The sequence below is a fragment of the Elgaria multicarinata genome, chromosome 22 (assembly GCF_023053635.1).
Source record: "Elgaria multicarinata webbii isolate HBS135686 ecotype San Diego chromosome 22, rElgMul1.1.pri, whole genome shotgun sequence".
Classification (NCBI taxonomy): Eukaryota; Metazoa; Chordata; class Lepidosauria; order Squamata; family Anguidae; genus Elgaria; species Elgaria multicarinata.
Genome location: NC_086192.1, coordinates 10,053,356 through 10,069,743, shown reverse-complemented (window position 1 = coordinate 10,069,743; position 16,388 = coordinate 10,053,356). Strand labels below are relative to the sequence as shown.

At 41.8% G+C, this 16,388-nt stretch overlaps 1 protein-coding gene across 3 annotated transcripts in view; it reads left to right on the top strand.

Annotated features, from left to right (window-relative positions):
- The window catches only part of MED13 (mediator complex subunit 13), a 119,627-nt gene that overhangs the window by 12,653 nt on the left and 90,586 nt on the right, over positions 1 to 16,388 (top strand). For all 3 annotated transcript variants that reach the window (XR_010026425.1, XM_063146470.1, XM_063146469.1), the window contains exon 3: positions 15,401 to 15,569. Coding sequence is in view for 2 of the 3 variants with exons in the window: in XM_063146470.1 (XP_063002540.1) it covers positions 15,401 to 15,569 (169 nt within the window). In the remaining variant the exon portion in view is untranslated. The remainder of the gene's footprint in view (positions 1 to 15,400; positions 15,570 to 16,388) is intronic.

The following is a 16,388-nucleotide window of genomic DNA, read 5'->3' as shown; positions in this document are numbered from 1 at the left end:
GATAATAGTTGGCACGGAAACTTGTCCGTTGTTGCTGATTTTTTTCTAATTGAGAAAGCTCTTGAAAAAATAGAGTCCTATGGGATCTAGTTTAAAAACCACTGAATTACTTTTTGGGTCTGGACGTATTCTTGCTTGCAGACCCACCGCACCCTCCATTAAGAGAGTTATCATTGTTCATTCTCTTGACAAGATATCTCTTAAATCAAACAGTTCAGAATCAGTGACGTTGTATAGCATTCTAGTTGCATGCACCCTTGTTTCATAGACTTTGGACCTTGTCTTTGCCTGGAAGGGAATGCATGGATGATTCTGCCAGCTGGCTGCATTGGCTATAGGCATCAAGCCTGGAATAACTACTGCTTTTTTGCTCAATAGAGCCTTCCCCCTACTTTGCTTCAGTTTTGAAGGGATTTGTTTCCAAGGCCATGGTGTTGGGTGAAACATCTTGATGTCTCTCCTTTCACAGACGACCATTTACCAGATGTAATATGAAAATTACCTCTTCAGCTGTGCAGCTGGCTCCTAGCTGTGGTATTATTTTTATCTTATGACAGCCTCACAACAGTGACACATGTCCCTAGTGACAATGGAAGCTCGATTATTGTAATTCCTCCCCTGCAGGGCTTAAAGTAGGACATCTCCATCGCTTGCAGCTCGTTAGGAAAGCAACAGTGTGCCCTGATAGGCGCAACACTGGTTGCGTCAGGCAGGGCGTCTCTGTCTCCCTCACGCTTTGACGGCTTGTAAACAGGGTTGTGCATATTCTGTGCTGGGGATGAAATTATGTGAACCGAATAAATTTAAGTATGTTAGCATAATTTGCGTGATTTTGGAAATGGTGCAGGTACTCTGTTCTAGCCAATGGGTGGAATAGAAGACCTGGGAAGTGTAAAGGCAGAGAAAAAGGCATGGAGGCTGGCCAGTAGCACCTGAGGAAGGTACATATGCAGAGAGAAAGCCCACCTGGGGCAGGGAAGACAGCCGCGTGGATCCATAACTAAGCGGTAGAGCACATAACTGCTTTGTAGGGCAAGGTATAACCCCTTACATTGAATCTTGCTACCCGTTACTCAGGCACACACATCCCACTTACTTCAGTAGTAATCATGTGAATAAATTGCACTGTTCTACTGCACCTCTCTCAGCTTAACCAACCTCAAAGGACAACTGTGAGGATAAATGGGAGGGAAATTGAGTGAAGTGCTTCTCGCTGTGTAAATGCTACACAAATGATAAATAAGCTAAAGGAAGGAAGCCTGATCATGTATTAACCTTAAAAGGCCACTGACCCTGATCCAGCTTTTTGTACATTGTAATAGGTGATGAGAAACTTCCATAATTTAGGGTGCCTTTAAAGGGGGGGGGAAACCCCTCTTGAGAATTGTTCTCCCTTGAACAATTTGAATTCTTTGCTTTTATTTATTTATTTATTTTATTTATTATATTTTTATACCGCCCAATAGCTGAAGCTCTCTTTTTCCAGGCAATATAAAGTAGAAGATGATATGAAAATTGTTTCACTTCTTTGTTAACTGTTTATACCACCGCAGATAACAAAAGCGGTAATACTGGGGCAGTTGGACCATTCCCCCCCCCCGCCCCCCATTTTGATGGTTCTCTGGTTTCTTTGAATCTCACTTGCTAGCTGTTTCCTTGGTTTAACGGGTGTTTCAGAGGGGCAAATGCCAATGAAAAATATTTAATTTTTCTGAACCAAGTTTCTGTCTGTATCTGTAAGCTGCTATTACTTCCTTTCTCAGCCTCTTGAATAGTTTTTTTTAAAAAAAAAAAACTTCAAGGTATCATATTCTTTGGCAATCTTTCAGACTCATGTGCAGACATGTTGTGTTTACCAGAACGGTTCTTTTCAAAGCATTGCTTCAGTAGCTTTTGCACAACCGCTCTGCAGAATTCTATATTTGCGGTTTTTATCTTGGTACATGACATGCGTAAAAGCTGGAAAGGTTTCATCAGCAGCACCTTCCAGGTCTTTGCCATGTCAGCAATAACTTGTCTGTTGTTCTTATCTCTATAGAAGAGGCAAAATCAGTACAAGATGGTCAATGTGGACTTTGGGCTTAATAAATTTGTTGCCAGTGTAGCCTGGCTTGAAAAGCTTTTGTTGTTGTCGTCTCTTTTCTGAGTAGCGGTGCATGTGAACATTGTAACTTATGTACGTTGTTTGTGTCTGAGTTGGGCAGTTTTGCTAGCAAAATATGCTGTAAGGATTTGACTTCACTTGTGTGTAATTTGCGGAATGTATAGTATAATTTAGGCTGCAATCCTAAACCCTCTCAATGGGGAGTAACAGCCTTTAAGTTCAGCAGGACTTGTTCTTGAGTAAATAAGTTTAAGATTGCAATGCATGACATTTGCCCACCAGTTCAGGTATACAGGCACATGCAAAGAGACACTTCTTTCGCAACTGAAGCAGTGTGGGACATTTTTATTTAAGTGTTATTTTAGTGCTTAGGGGTACAATAAGATAATATGTCACTTGCCTCATCCTAAATGTCCAAGGAAGATAATAAGTCCAAGAAAATATATTCCATAAATTGCTGTTTGGACATTTTTTTCTACTCAGAAAGTGGTCCTGACACTGTTCATTGTCTGGATACCGCTAATCCTAGATCACAAAACATAGAATTTGACAAAAGTTACCAAAAATCAAGCCTTGTGTATAGTTAATGTTTGGCGTCTGATCATGGATTATTATCAGGCTACATGAGACTGAATATTCATTGCTGGCTGTTCTTGTAGCAAGATTAAGTTCTGTGCCATGTTGAAGCCAGTTGCCCTTTTGGTCTTGATGAGTGAAGCTTGAGCTTCTTAGTCGGTAAACTGAAGTGCTCTTAATGCCTATTTCCGCACAGCTGTAACTTTAACTCGGTCACTTTCCAACAGCTTTGCATTTTGCACTTTCAAAACTGCCTTCGGTAACTTAAGGGGTAGTTGCTGCAGTATTAGAATGGGCTCCTTTTTGAATAACAGTTCATACATAGACACATTCTTAGCTTGGGGAGTAGTATGGTCTGTGAATATTCATCAAGGAGACAGTTTAAACCCCTCTTCCACTCTTCACATGCTCTAAAAATATTTGTTAAAATGTTAACTATTTCAAAGTATGCTTCCTGTGGCTCAAGACTCATGGTTGCACAGATGTTCCTACAACATGTGAAAAGAAAGGAACCTCTCATGCAAGCACTCAAGTCATTGCTGACTCCTAGAGGGACGCCTGCTTTCGCTGACGTTTTCTTGGCAGACTTTGTAGCGGGGTGGTTTGCCATGGCCTTCCCCAGTCGCAGTTGCCTTTCCCCCAGCTAGCTGGGTACTCATTTTACCGACCTTGGAAGGATGGAAGGCTGAGTCGACCTGAGCTGGCTGCCTGAGAACCAGCTTCTGCTGGGATCGAACTCAGGCCGTGGGGAAAGTTTCGGCTGCGTTAACTGCCGCTTACCACTCTGCACAACAAGAGGCTTGTGTGACTTGGTTAATAATTACCATTTTCTTGGTTTTCATGTGACTTGGTTAATAATTACCATTTTCTACTATAAACAAATATAATTCTTGATTCATTTCTTTAATCGAAATCTTTGTTCAGTTTACTGACTTCAGAAATGTTATCAATGTTTCTTTACCCAGATCTGTCTCCTGAAATAACTTTATAATAAACTATGGATGGATTTGACCCTTTTAAGACATGTTTTTAATTGGTGCACTTGGAATGAAGGAGCTTGTGTGGTCTTTCCTTTTCCCCTCTCTTGTGAATTCCTGATGCTTCCCCTGATGCCCTCCAGATTTATTGGACTGGAACTCCCATAATTTCCAGCTAGCTTCCCATGGGAGTGATGGGAGTTACAGTCCAACACATGTGAAGGCCACTGTTTTAAGCTAACCATGGTGCGGCTTTGCATTTGCCCTGCTGTTTTGTTAAGCATGGTTAATTGCCAACTGTGGTTGGACACTATGGTCAGAAGTGGTTTGTGAATTTTTAACTAATTGCCGTTCCTGAGAACTGCATTGCAAATGTGATGCACCCTGGTTGGCTCTGAAAATGAGAGCAAGGGGGATATTTGTGCAAAGTAAGGGAGAGAAAGAAGCATCCAAGCCTTCAAGCTGTTCTTGATTTTCTAACCATGGTAAGGAAATCAGGCAGCGTTTGTCTGTGTCAGGTCTGGGTTATACACAGAAGTTGCAAATGTGTAGTAATTATACTGCAACAGCTGATTACTTATCAATCCGCCCTTCCAAAGAGAGGGCTCACCTCAAAGAAAGTGCTGAAATAAAGACCCTGGATGTTATACCTATTATTTTTATTTAGTATCAAATGAGAAATTTCAACTGTGTAAATTAGGAGAAGCTGATGGGTATAAATCCCTTTACAGAGAACTTTATGTGCTAGTGTACTTTGTGGAAGTTAGAGTACAAAGTGCAGTTTGGATTTTGCCATCTTCTAGCTCACATGTTTGCTGTAGCTAAGAACACTTGGACTCTGTTTGCAATCAATGTCAGAAGTCTGTTGAAAGTTTAGCATGATTTCTCCGTGTTTTCAAAATGTTCCTTGATTTGTTACTTCTTGGCAATTTGATGCTTTTCTGAGGTTAGGGAAAACGGAAGAAATTGGCTTATTTCTTGGAAATATTTTTCTATTTGGTGCTGCCTTTTATAAAGCAAGTTAGACATTTGGATCCTGGATTTGACAGATTAAAGAGTAGCGGAAAAGCTTAAAAATACTTAATGTAGCCTTTCTCTTAAATCATAGCAAGGTGCTATGTTTTACTCAATTGGATGCTGTAGCATTCTAGTAATTTTCAAGTCAAATTTCACTTTGTTCCTACCAGATTCATTTTGTCTTTATCCAGACAAAAAGCAAAACCCACTACAATCAGTTTGCGCTTGCTATGCACAGCCACAGGGAAATGATGGCTACTTTCCAGGTCTACTCTTGATTCATGCAGGCCCAATAGCCCTGGTCAGTGCACTTGCTGCCCACCCTACAAAACATGACACAGTGTCTTTTACAACACGTGAGAGTTCCTTGCCAACAAATCGATGTGGAAAGGTTTCCCTGAAAATAGAATTGAAGGACACTGCTTTAATTAAAAAAGATGGAACAGTTACATTTCTGTTAAAATATTGACTGATGTTAAGGAGACTGCAAAAAAAAACTTGTTTAATAGGTCAGGGCATGGTTTACAGTTGGAAGAAAAATGTGTGCCCATTTGTTGAGTAATTCCTTTGGCAACTTTGAGGGTACAGGGCTAGGGGGAAAACCCCATTGATGTCTACCAACTAGAAATCAGGGCTGGGGTGGGTGGGGAATATCAGCTAAGTGCCAGCATCAAATTCTTAAGGCAGTTGGGATTTTGCCAGCCCTAAGGTTAAAACCTGAACAGTCACAGTATATGAAACATACTATGTCACACCGTTGGTCCATCTAGTTCAGAGCAGTCTTCTCTACTCTGACTGAAGGCAGTTCTCCAGGAATCCAGACAAAGGGTGCTCCATTCTCCTTACCTGAGATCCTTTTGAGTGGCGAATTGAACCTGGAGCCATCTGTCTGCAAATCATGTGCTCTTGATATTGCAGATTCCATAAGCTACCACCCACACCAGCCACTTTCAGTCTGGTGAAGAAAGTGCCCAGACAGCAATTGAGGCACTGTGGGATACAGTTGGAACACTTAAAATTAAATCTTGGTTCTTACACCTTCTTGGCTCTTATACTGCACTGCATTATAAGAGCCTAGAATGTCTATTGGAGTTATGTTTATTTAATATTTGTTGAGTCCAGACAAGAAAAGGCAGGAAAATGAATCCTACCCCCCTCTTCCTTTGCAAGTTTATAGCTTCTTTAAAAAATAAAAAATTAAGGCCTCTGTGCAGTGAGTTTCACTGCTGCAAATTCTCTTCTAGAGTCAATTTTCTTCACATCCAGCAGGGAAAAAAATACCCTGATTGTTGGCCGCAGATAGTCTGGAATACTGAAACTGGAATTAGCATGCTGAAAGTGTGTCCTTGCATGTGAGCAATCGTAAACATCAAGTAGCTGCTTTTAAACGCCCCCTTTCCCCCCCAAATTGTCCTTTGCTTTGCTCTGCTCCTCGCTTGGATTGTCTGCCCTCTGAATTGGAACCATGTCACGGTTCTGTGCTCAGTGCAGCACCTGGCATACTTGCTGGGGCTAAACAAATAGTGAACGCTGCAAATATCGACTGCCAACGCTGCAAATATCGACTACCGTTCTGCTTGGTAGAAAACGTTTGTTTCACTTTTTTTGCCCTCCCTTTTTAATGGGACATCAGTAAAAGGTCTCGCTTTATGATAGATGCACATGTGTCCTCAGTGGGGCTGTTCTTCGCATGACACCACAGCCCACTGTGAGTTATTTTACCCACAGTGAGGCTACGGTGTGTGCGGCTGCCATTTTGAACATGCAACCCTCGCTCAGGGGTTGGTGTGTTGTGCGAACTTGCTGAATGTGGGTTATGCAAGGGTAAACAACAACTTGCTGATGCAGTAGTTTTGACTTTAGTGGCTGGGCAATGTCTAGCTCAACCAAGATCCAAGCAGAATCTGGAGTGGAGAAGAGGGAATTTCAGCAGAAGAGTTTGTCCTTCCCCTTGGATTGGGCTTGTGCCTGTCTAGGGAAAGGTGTGCCACACTTTTAAGAACTCTCAGTTAGGGATGGTCCATGTCTGTTTTGAAGGTATTAATTCTTAAATTGTTTCTGTACTGTTTCCACATCAATTTGCAATTTAAAAATGTGTGAAAACTCTTCCACAAAATATGCAATTTTTAATGCAATTTACCATAAAATATGCACCTACATTTTACCTTAAAGTACACATTTTGGAACCGTTTTTGAGCTAAGAAAGGTGTTGCGACTTTCTAAAGAGGTGTGAAAACCAAAAGATAACTGCATTCTAACTCATGTTTTAATCTGGGAAGTGTGAATCAGATCAGTTCTTTTAAAAAGGACTAAAAGAAATATTTGAGTATTCTTATCTCTTTACTCTTTTGACATCTTAATGAGCTGTGTCCAAAACTCTCTACTTAACTTTTTCCTCTATATATTTGTTCCGGGAAAGAATTCTTTCTTCTTGGTAGTTACTGCAAAAATATGATCGTCATAGGGGAACAGAACCCCACAATGCTTGGATTTGATATATAAATATAGCATATTTTAGAATTTTAAAATCCAATCTGAGAAGTCAATGTTTTAGCTTGTCAAAATGTTTCACCCCTTGTGCCTGCAATAATGGGATAGAAGAACAGGAGATGGAGACAGAGCTGGATAGAACTCAGGCTGCAGTTTTATTGAATGAAGGCTTTCAGGCATTGGTGTAAAGAGAACAGGAATGAAGCAGTTGTTACTGGCAGGTTGAACTGCACAGCTCAACTCTTAAGTAGCCCTGGGAGGAAAGACTCCACAAGATGCAGTGATGGCTTCCAATTTGGATGGCTATAAAAGGGGATTAGATAAATCCCTGGAGGAGAAGGCTATCAATGGCTACTAGTCCTGATAGCTATGTGTACTACCTTCTGTAGCAGTGGCAGTAAGCCTATGTACACCAATTCCTAGGGAACATGGATGGGAATGTGCCATTGCACTCATGTCCTGCTTGTTGTTTCCTGGTCAACAACTAGTTGGCCACTGTGTGAATAGAATGCTGGACAAGATGAACCCTTGGTCTGATTCAGCAGGGCTCCTCTTATGTTCTTATGACCGTTTTATGGCTGCTGCAGCCTATGTGGGTTGATTCCACAGCCATGATTCTTTTCCCGCCCTCCCAAATCTGTGGGGCTGAGCTAACAACCCATATCAGCAACGGGACAATGGAACATAGGAAATTGACTTATACTGAGTCAAAACTATTGGTCCATCTAGGCCACTATTTTAGATTGTGGTGCTAGTTAACTAGCTATAAAATAGTAGCTTTTGTGACCTGCCTGGAGGGCTTTGGCTGTGGGGAGGTATAGCAATACAATTAATATTCTCATTACCTGCTGCTCTCTGGTGGTCATTTGGAGGGCCGCTGGGCTAAAGCAGCCTGGACTTTGGCTCCATCACTGATTGTCGACATTGATTGGCAGAAACTCTCCAAGGGTTCAGGCAGGAGTTTTTCCATCCCTACCTGGAGATGTGACAGGGATTGAACCTTGGACTTTTTGCATGAGATCTTGTGCTCTGCCATTAAGTTTCAGGCCTCCCCAACCAACAGATTGGTTGCCGTCCAAACTCCTTGGTGAGGAAGCGTTGTTAAGAGCCCACCTCTGTTCCTTCATGGCATAGTCCCCCTGCCCAACCCCAAAACACTACTGAAATTCAGCCTGAACGGTTTTGGGCAGCTCAGATATTGGGCCAGTTCTCAGAACCCTATAACAGCCCCATGGGCAACAAGCCAACCTTGCTGGGTTTTCACGACAACCTGCGCTGCTGAAAGAAATTATGCTAGTCTCGGTACGTGACAGACACGTGCAGAGGAGGAAATAAGCCACAGTGGCTTATGTCCCCCTCCATGATTGCGCAAACCCAGTTGTTGAAATGGATGATGTCTTCTCCCACAGTGGGCGTGATACTGCATATGTCATTTTCCCTCTTCTCACACAAGTCCTCCATGCTACCCAAAGCCCTTGCACTACACCACTCTTGCCACTCGAGAAATGACCTAGCCAGATGTTCTTGATATATGGGAATAGCTTCAAGCGCTGCTCACAATCCTCACACACCGAGGAAGCTCATGTTCTTGCTAGTTGCACAGCTAGTTATTGCAGATCTGAGGAACAGCATTCTCCCAAGAGGTGTTCAGGCATGCCTCAAGTGGCAGAATCCTTTCATGTTCTTCACCATGGCTGCAGCCCATTGGCCGACCAAGTCAAGTTAAGAACTGTGCCACATAGATGTCGCGTTTCTTCCTTGTGTGATTGGTCCCAGACAATTGAGAGCTTGTTGAGAGCACTGTGTAATGCAGCCAATCAGTTTTGGTTGTAAGTTGACATCACTGAGGGAAAAGTAAAGTCCTCCCGTTGGTCTAGTTCCTAATAGGGTTTTTTTTTAGTGGAGGGAATGTGTTCTCGTTGCACAAGCAAATGAGGCAATGTTCCCTACTCTGTTGCACTTGGGTGTCGTGAAATCAGCCAAAAGAGGGGAGTGCATTTTATAGGGCTGAAAACATGTTCCCCTTATTTCAATTCGGCCTTTTTTCAAAAGCCAAACTGCTGTACTTACAGAACAGTTTGTAACAATATTGGTACTCCCTTTTAGTTAGGAAAAAAGTTAATCTGTTAGTTACAGGCGATGGTATTTTGCCACCTATTGAAACAATTATATTTATAAACAAGTTGTCACTTGTTTCCAGTTGGGAACCCTTTTCTTTATCCAGACCTTAGAGACTATTTTATAGCTTGTCCCTTCTACCAGGCTCGGCACTAGCAAATGCTAGAATGTCTCAAAACAGAGGTCTGTGTGAGTCAGTAAGCCTGTGTGAGAGAGTTTGCGTATTTCATTCGTTTGGCAGCCTTCCCAGATGTTTTGGACTTCACCTCCCATCAGTCCCAGGCAGCATGGCTAATAGTCAGGAATCTTGAGAGCTGTAGTCCAAACCATCTGGAGGGTATCAGATTGGGGAAGGCTGAATAAGAGAGTGGAGAAAATGCCTTCTGGAATATGGTTAAAGCCTCTGCAATCACTTGCCTGGAAAAATACTAACTGTTCTAATATTTTTCCAGAAGACTTGAATTCTGCAAAATGGTATCTGTATGTGTACACACACATACATTTACCACAAGGAAAAAGTGATGAAAAGTTTATTTCCAACATGTTTCTTAAATGCCTCCCCCATCCCAACTAATTGTGTATTAAATCAGTGCTTAAGGCACTTCTGCAAGTTGATTTCAACTTAATCTCACTAGGTCCATTCTGTGCCTTGAAGGTGAAATAATTCTGTCTTTTATTTTGCTAGATTGCATCAGATCATTATTATGTAGTTATGTTTTGAGAGTCTTGTCTCCTGATTCCTTTAACGGTAAGGGGTCTGCGCTCCCTTTGTGTGTATGTTGCTCCATTATTACGGAGAGCCATGTGCTCATCAGAGGTTGAATAGGCTGCCACAGCAAGCATCAAGTTTTGCTTGTGTTCTCCAGATAATTATAGTCGTGCAGAGGTTTCCTGAAATGCATGTTCCTACAGACATCTAGTTTGGGCAAACAAGAGTTTTAATAAAGAGCTTATGTAGGGCTGACTGCACTGCTTTCTCATAAAGGACATCTTTCTCTTGAAGACTAAACTGAACCTTTTTAAGGTGAACGATGGTTAAAGACGGTGGTTGGATTAGTAATTCAGTGTTCCAGCATATGGTTTCACAATTCCAGGTTGACATATTTTAATTTGCAGAATTTCACAATCATCTTCATCTTCGTGATGACCTTGCTTAGTAGGTTAGTATTAATGTCAGGGAGTGGTTTGCTCAGGCCCTCTGTAGCATAGTAGGAAGTTGAATTCATGTTGCTCAAATCTGCTGCCTGATTCTAATCATGAATACCAGGGACTAAGTCTCGCAGAGGTGATCTGGTAAGTCTGTTTAGGATTGTTTTCGTACCCTTAATCCAACATTTTGTTTCGGATAATTATGAATTTTGCTGTTAGTATGCAGCCTTCCGCTGAGTCTACTTGGATGGTAGTTTGTGTCTCTGTGTGCATTGAGATCACAACTCGCTTGCCATGTGTAGAAGTGAATGTGTGAACTAAGAGATTCCACCTTTATTGAATGGAGGATCTCACCTGACGTGCAAATTTTGCCTTGTTTCAGTAGCCAGCCACCATTTGCACTCTCCGCTGACCATTGCATCTCAAACGACTTGGGGAAGGGGTGTGTGTCGCATGTCATGCTGGGCTTTGGAGCAGGCAAGAGCCATACAGGTTTCTTGTGCTGCTTTGACCCTGCTCCAAAGTGAAGCACAACAGTGAATGCCCCTTGCTGCTCTTCTATGCAGGGGAAGGGATGGGGAGGTTTCATCTTAAACTGAGCTTTGCAACAGGCAGAAAAACTGCCTGCTACAAAGCTCAGTGTGACATGAGACCTCCTGTTCCCCTCTCCTTTGTTTTCTGCAATTCACAGAGGACTTGGAGGAGAGAATATGTGTGCTACTCAGCGTTCTGCATCACCAGGGGTATTTGCCCCTGCACATGAGTTAATGGACGATCTGCACAAGTTCCATTGACCCTGAATACTGAACAGTCAAATGGCCCCTCAATGTCCTATGGTTTAGACTCTCTTACAGCTCTGTTGCGAAACTCAGAGCTTTAAACCTTCCCAGGCAGGTTGTTGTGTATCATAGATGTTAAATAACCATTATTGTAGGTTACACAAACCAGTTTTACTTCAAACAACTGCTTTCCAATACTTCTGGTGGATCTTTGAGATTATTGAGACCCACGTTGCTTATGCCTGAGTTTGATACAGGGGAAATAATCCTTTGCAGATGGCTTTGAAGAAAGCGGGTGTGTTTTTATTATGCACTTTTGTTAAACATGCGCACACACACACACATTTCTTAAGTCAGCCTTATATTTAAGCACTAGCCTGGTTGCCACAGGTGACCAGGAATTCCTTGCAGGTGAATGAGTGGGCCGGTACTTCATTTCTTCTCTGTGCCCAGCATTGAAATCAAGTGAGTGTTCGAGGAGGGAAGACCTCTCCTCAGCATCCAGTGCAGAAATGCAGCTTTATTATTATTTATTATTATTTATTTATATAGCACCATCAATGTACATGGTGCTGTACAGATAACACAGTAAAAAGCAAGACCCTGCCGCATAGGCTTACAATCTTCATCCCTTTTCTGCCAGGACCCAGTAAGCTGGTTTTTAAAAAAATTAATATTATTTATTTATTGCTGGATAGCAATTTTTGCGGGCTCATTTACAAGGCTGTCTAAGGGACTGTGGAGAATAATAAGTGGGCATGGTCAGTGCTGTGGAAAATGAATGGTTGGGACTGGAAGAACTTCTCCAGGGAGTTTCCCCGACATACATTGTTGGAATGGGTGGGTGGGGCTTGTATTATAACTGCGCTTTGTGATTCCTAGTTTTTGTTATTTATTATTTTATTTTATTTATTACATTTTTATACTGCCCAATAGCCGAGGCTCTCTGGGCAGTGCACAATTAAAATCATAAAATACAATAAGTATACAATAAATTTAAAATGTTAAAAGTTAAAAAAAAAACCAGTCCAGGGAAAGCTTGTGTGAAAATGTATATTTCAGGAAGTGTTTGAAGGATGCTACATTTCCCCGTCTCCTGAACTGCCCGAGGGAGAGTTTTCTAGAGGTTGGGTGTCTACAGAGAGGCCCTGCTACTGAGGTTCTTCATGGATGCATTCTATTCTTTGCATCTACCCTGACCTAGCGGAAATAATTTTTTGGGAGGTGGGTGGGTAGTAGAGGGAACAGAGCTAAAGCTATCAAATTTTACTGTAACTTGATTTGCTTGTAGAGTTTTATCACAGTGGTTTCAATTTTTCTGCTTTTGGGGAACACGTCCCCTTTGCTCTGTTTACGAATGAGTCTCAGGGCAATTTTTTGGTGTTCTGGGCAAGTTCTAGGACAGAAGTCAGCACACATGGAGCGCTGGCCAGGCCTATTGGGCCTCATTGCCCCCCCAAATGAATTGTGTAGGCCCTACAATACCCTCCCCCCCAAACTTGTCTGTGCATTACAAAGAAACGTCATAGTAGTGGGCGAGGTGTCTTTCAGGGAAGCGTGTCTGTTGTTACTGATATTCTCAGTGAGAACCATGCTCTTTGGAGCAGTTTGAAACCTCTGTTGTAGAATAGATATTCTTAACCTGTGAAACTATAGACTTTTTGTGTAGTTAAATGCCTAACGCAGTTAAATCTCTAGCACAGTTACTGTTTTGTCTATTTTTCAGTTACAAATGACATTAAATAGTGCCTTTACTTTTTTTGCTTTGTTTTTGACCACCCAAGGAAATCCACTTGGCTTCAAATATGTAAAACTGATTATTTGTAATACAGTTGAATGGCTTCACTGCTCTTGTGTCCAACTGGGACATCTGAAATGGTTTTTCTCATGACTAATTATATTTTCCACTTCTTGGAGGGGTAAAGCACATTGACCCTTGACATGTTTCAAATTTAAATATTGACCTAGGCTTCCTCCTTTGGATGAGAGCTACTTCTAATATTATGTTTTATGACTACTTTTTTTGTGAGGGGCGGGGGGAAAGTAAGGTGAGGGCCATGAAGTCGCTGACACCACGTCAGAATGATTAGAAGCAAATGTGATCACTGCAGGATCAAAAATCCTGGGATACCTGGTGTCCATCACTACATCTTGTGGAAGTGTATTCCATAGTTTATAACTATGTGCTGTTGTTTTCCTGTTTCTCTACTTCTAGCTCTCTAGGGTATCTAGAAATTCTTTGCCCTTTACTCTGAAATATAGACCTGGTAGTTACCTGCGTCCTTAGAAACCTTAGGATAAACCCTCGTCTCCTTCATTTCTGAGGAGACAAATGTAAAGGTCACAGAGACTTCAGCTTATCTTGCTGCATGCTCTTGGCATATCTTGAGTTTGTGTGGGTGTATTGGAACGAGTTAGAAATAATATATATATTTTGATGACCATCTTGTGTTTATCCCTGGCTGAGGCAAAAAATCATCATGTTTGTGCATCGTTCCCTTTATAAGACTGGATACCCACAGCTTTTAGACCTGCAGCCTTGGTGGGCCAGAGTTATACTCTTAGGCAACTGTTTTTATTATTATTATTATTATTATTATTATTATTATTAATTTTATTTATTGTGCAGTTGGTGGGTGGATTGGGATAAGCCTATATATTGCATAGATCATAGAATCATAGAATAGCAGAGTTGGAAGGGGCCTACAAGGCCATCTAGTCCAACCCCCTGCTCAATGCAGGAATCAACCCTAAAGCATCCCTGACAGATGGTTGGCCAGCTGCCTCTTGAATGCCTCTAGTGTGGGAGAGCCCGCAACCTCCCTAGGTAACTGATTCCACCATCGCACTGCTCTAACAGTCAGGAAGTTATTCCTGATGTCCAGCCGGAATCTGGCTTCCTTTAACTTGAGCCCGTTATTCCGTGTCCTGCACTCTGGGAGGATCAAGAAGAGATATTAGAAAGTCAGAGACAAGACTCTCCCTATTGCAGGGATGGTCGACTTGTTGCTCTCCAAGTGTTTTGGCCTGCAACTCCCATCATTTATTTATTTATTTATTTATTTATTGCATTTCTATACCGCCCAATAGCCAGAGCTCTCTGGGCGGTTCACAAAAATCATCTCACACCATTGGCTATGCTGGCTACAGCTGATGGGAGTTGTAGGCCGAAACATCCAGAGGGCCATGAGATGCCCACCTCTGCCCTATAGGTTCCCTGTCAATGGAGATCAAGTCACCTAGGGTGTGTCCTCACCCCAGCACTATTCCAAGTGCAGTACTTTTACTCATGAATGACAACCATTCACTCCTACATAAGAAAATTAAATGGTGCACTCAGGGACATAAGAAGCTGCTTTATACTGAGCCTAGGCCAATATTGTCAACACTGACTGGCAGCAGCTCTCCAGGATTTCAGGCAGGAGTTTTGCCAGCTCTCTGTGGAGATTAACTTGAGGCTTTCTGTATGAAAAGCATGTGTTCTACCACTGAGCGACGGCCCTTCTCATACAGTGCAGGGGTAAGGCAACCTGGTGCCTTCCAGGTGTGTTGGACTACAACTCCCATAAACCCTAGTGAGCCTACAGGATTATGGGAGTTGTAGTCCAAAGCATCTGGAGGGCACCAAGTAACCTATTCCTGCTCTAGTGAGACAGGAACCAGTGTTAATTTATATTGGGCTCAAACCAGCTAGTAAACTCTTTGAAGCCTCCTGTTGATATTGTGCATCTTCTATTAAAACCTAAGTATTCAGCTTTGGCTCAATAGTGGCAGTCACCACCACCCCAAAAAACAGGTCCCTGTCCCAAGGGGCTTACAATCTAAAATTTGATAGTGGAATGGGGGAGAGGCACGTATTCTTGTTGCTTAGAGCACATGACTTGCATACAGAACATCCCAGGTCCAATCCGCAGCATCTCTGATTAAACAGAATGATTGTTTAAGGTCTGGGAGTCAGGTCTGCCAGAGTCTCTTGGATAGTTGTTGATCACCAGACGGACAATTCTAGGTTAGATGGTCCAATATAATACTATACGTTCCCTTCATATGTTTCTGTGAACTCTTAAATGTAATGCATGAAGTGGCCCTTAAGTGAGCACTAATGTTTACAGCACTTCTTGATATTCTTTGCACCTCCAATGGAAGCCTGATGCTAACTTTTGTCTTTCTTTTTTCTTTTTTCCTTGCAGATGAGGAAGATGGGGTATGGGACAATGGCCTTTCCTACGAATGTCGTACTCTGCTTTTCAAAGCAATTCACAACCTGGTGGAAAGGTGTCTAATGAACCGGAACTTTGTGCGCATTGGGAAATGGTTTGTGAAGCCTTATGAGAAAGATGAAAAACCCATAAATAAAAGGTAGGGTACTTTGTTTGTTTTTCCTACCCCTCCCCCCCCCCCCACTTCTCGGCTGCTCCCCGTGTTCATTACTTGCAGCTTTAGGGTAATGATTATTTGTCCTGTAGTACTAATAGAGAATGTTGAACTGATTTGTTATGTGAGTACGGATTTCTGGTGCCAATGGAATTGACTTACATATATTTGCAGTTTCCTAAAAGAGGATCTGCCTCTACAGCTATGCTTCTGTTTAAACAACTCCTTATATTTGCTTGTTCTGATGTTAGTGGAGCCATGATTGTTTTAGCCATTGCTTTAGGTGTCTCTTGGCTAGACTGTTGTCACCTCCAAACAGAAATGCACAAGGCATCATCCCATGGAGAAGGGATGCAAATAAATAATACTTTTTTGAAACGTTGATAGCAATCGCATGGGTCTATGCTAGCCCACTTTAAAAGAATAAACCCAAAAGCAGCAATAGTGTAAAACCTTGCATTAGGAGGAACTGAAAGTCCAAAAGTATTATTATTACTGTATTTCTTTGCTTCTAAGACGCCATCGATTGTAAGACGCACACTAATTTCAGTACCACCAACAGAAAAAAAGCTTTGATTCTAAGAAATAATAAATGCACCCGTGATTCTAAGACACACCCCATTTTAGAGATGTTTATAAGGGAAGAAAGTGCATCTTAGAATCAAAGAAATACGGTATTATTATTATTATTATTATTATTATTATTATTATTATTATTCCACCTTTTTTGCAACCCCACTTCCCGGCAATCTAAATAAAATAATTTAAATAAAATCTAAATAAAATAATAAATCTAAATAAAAT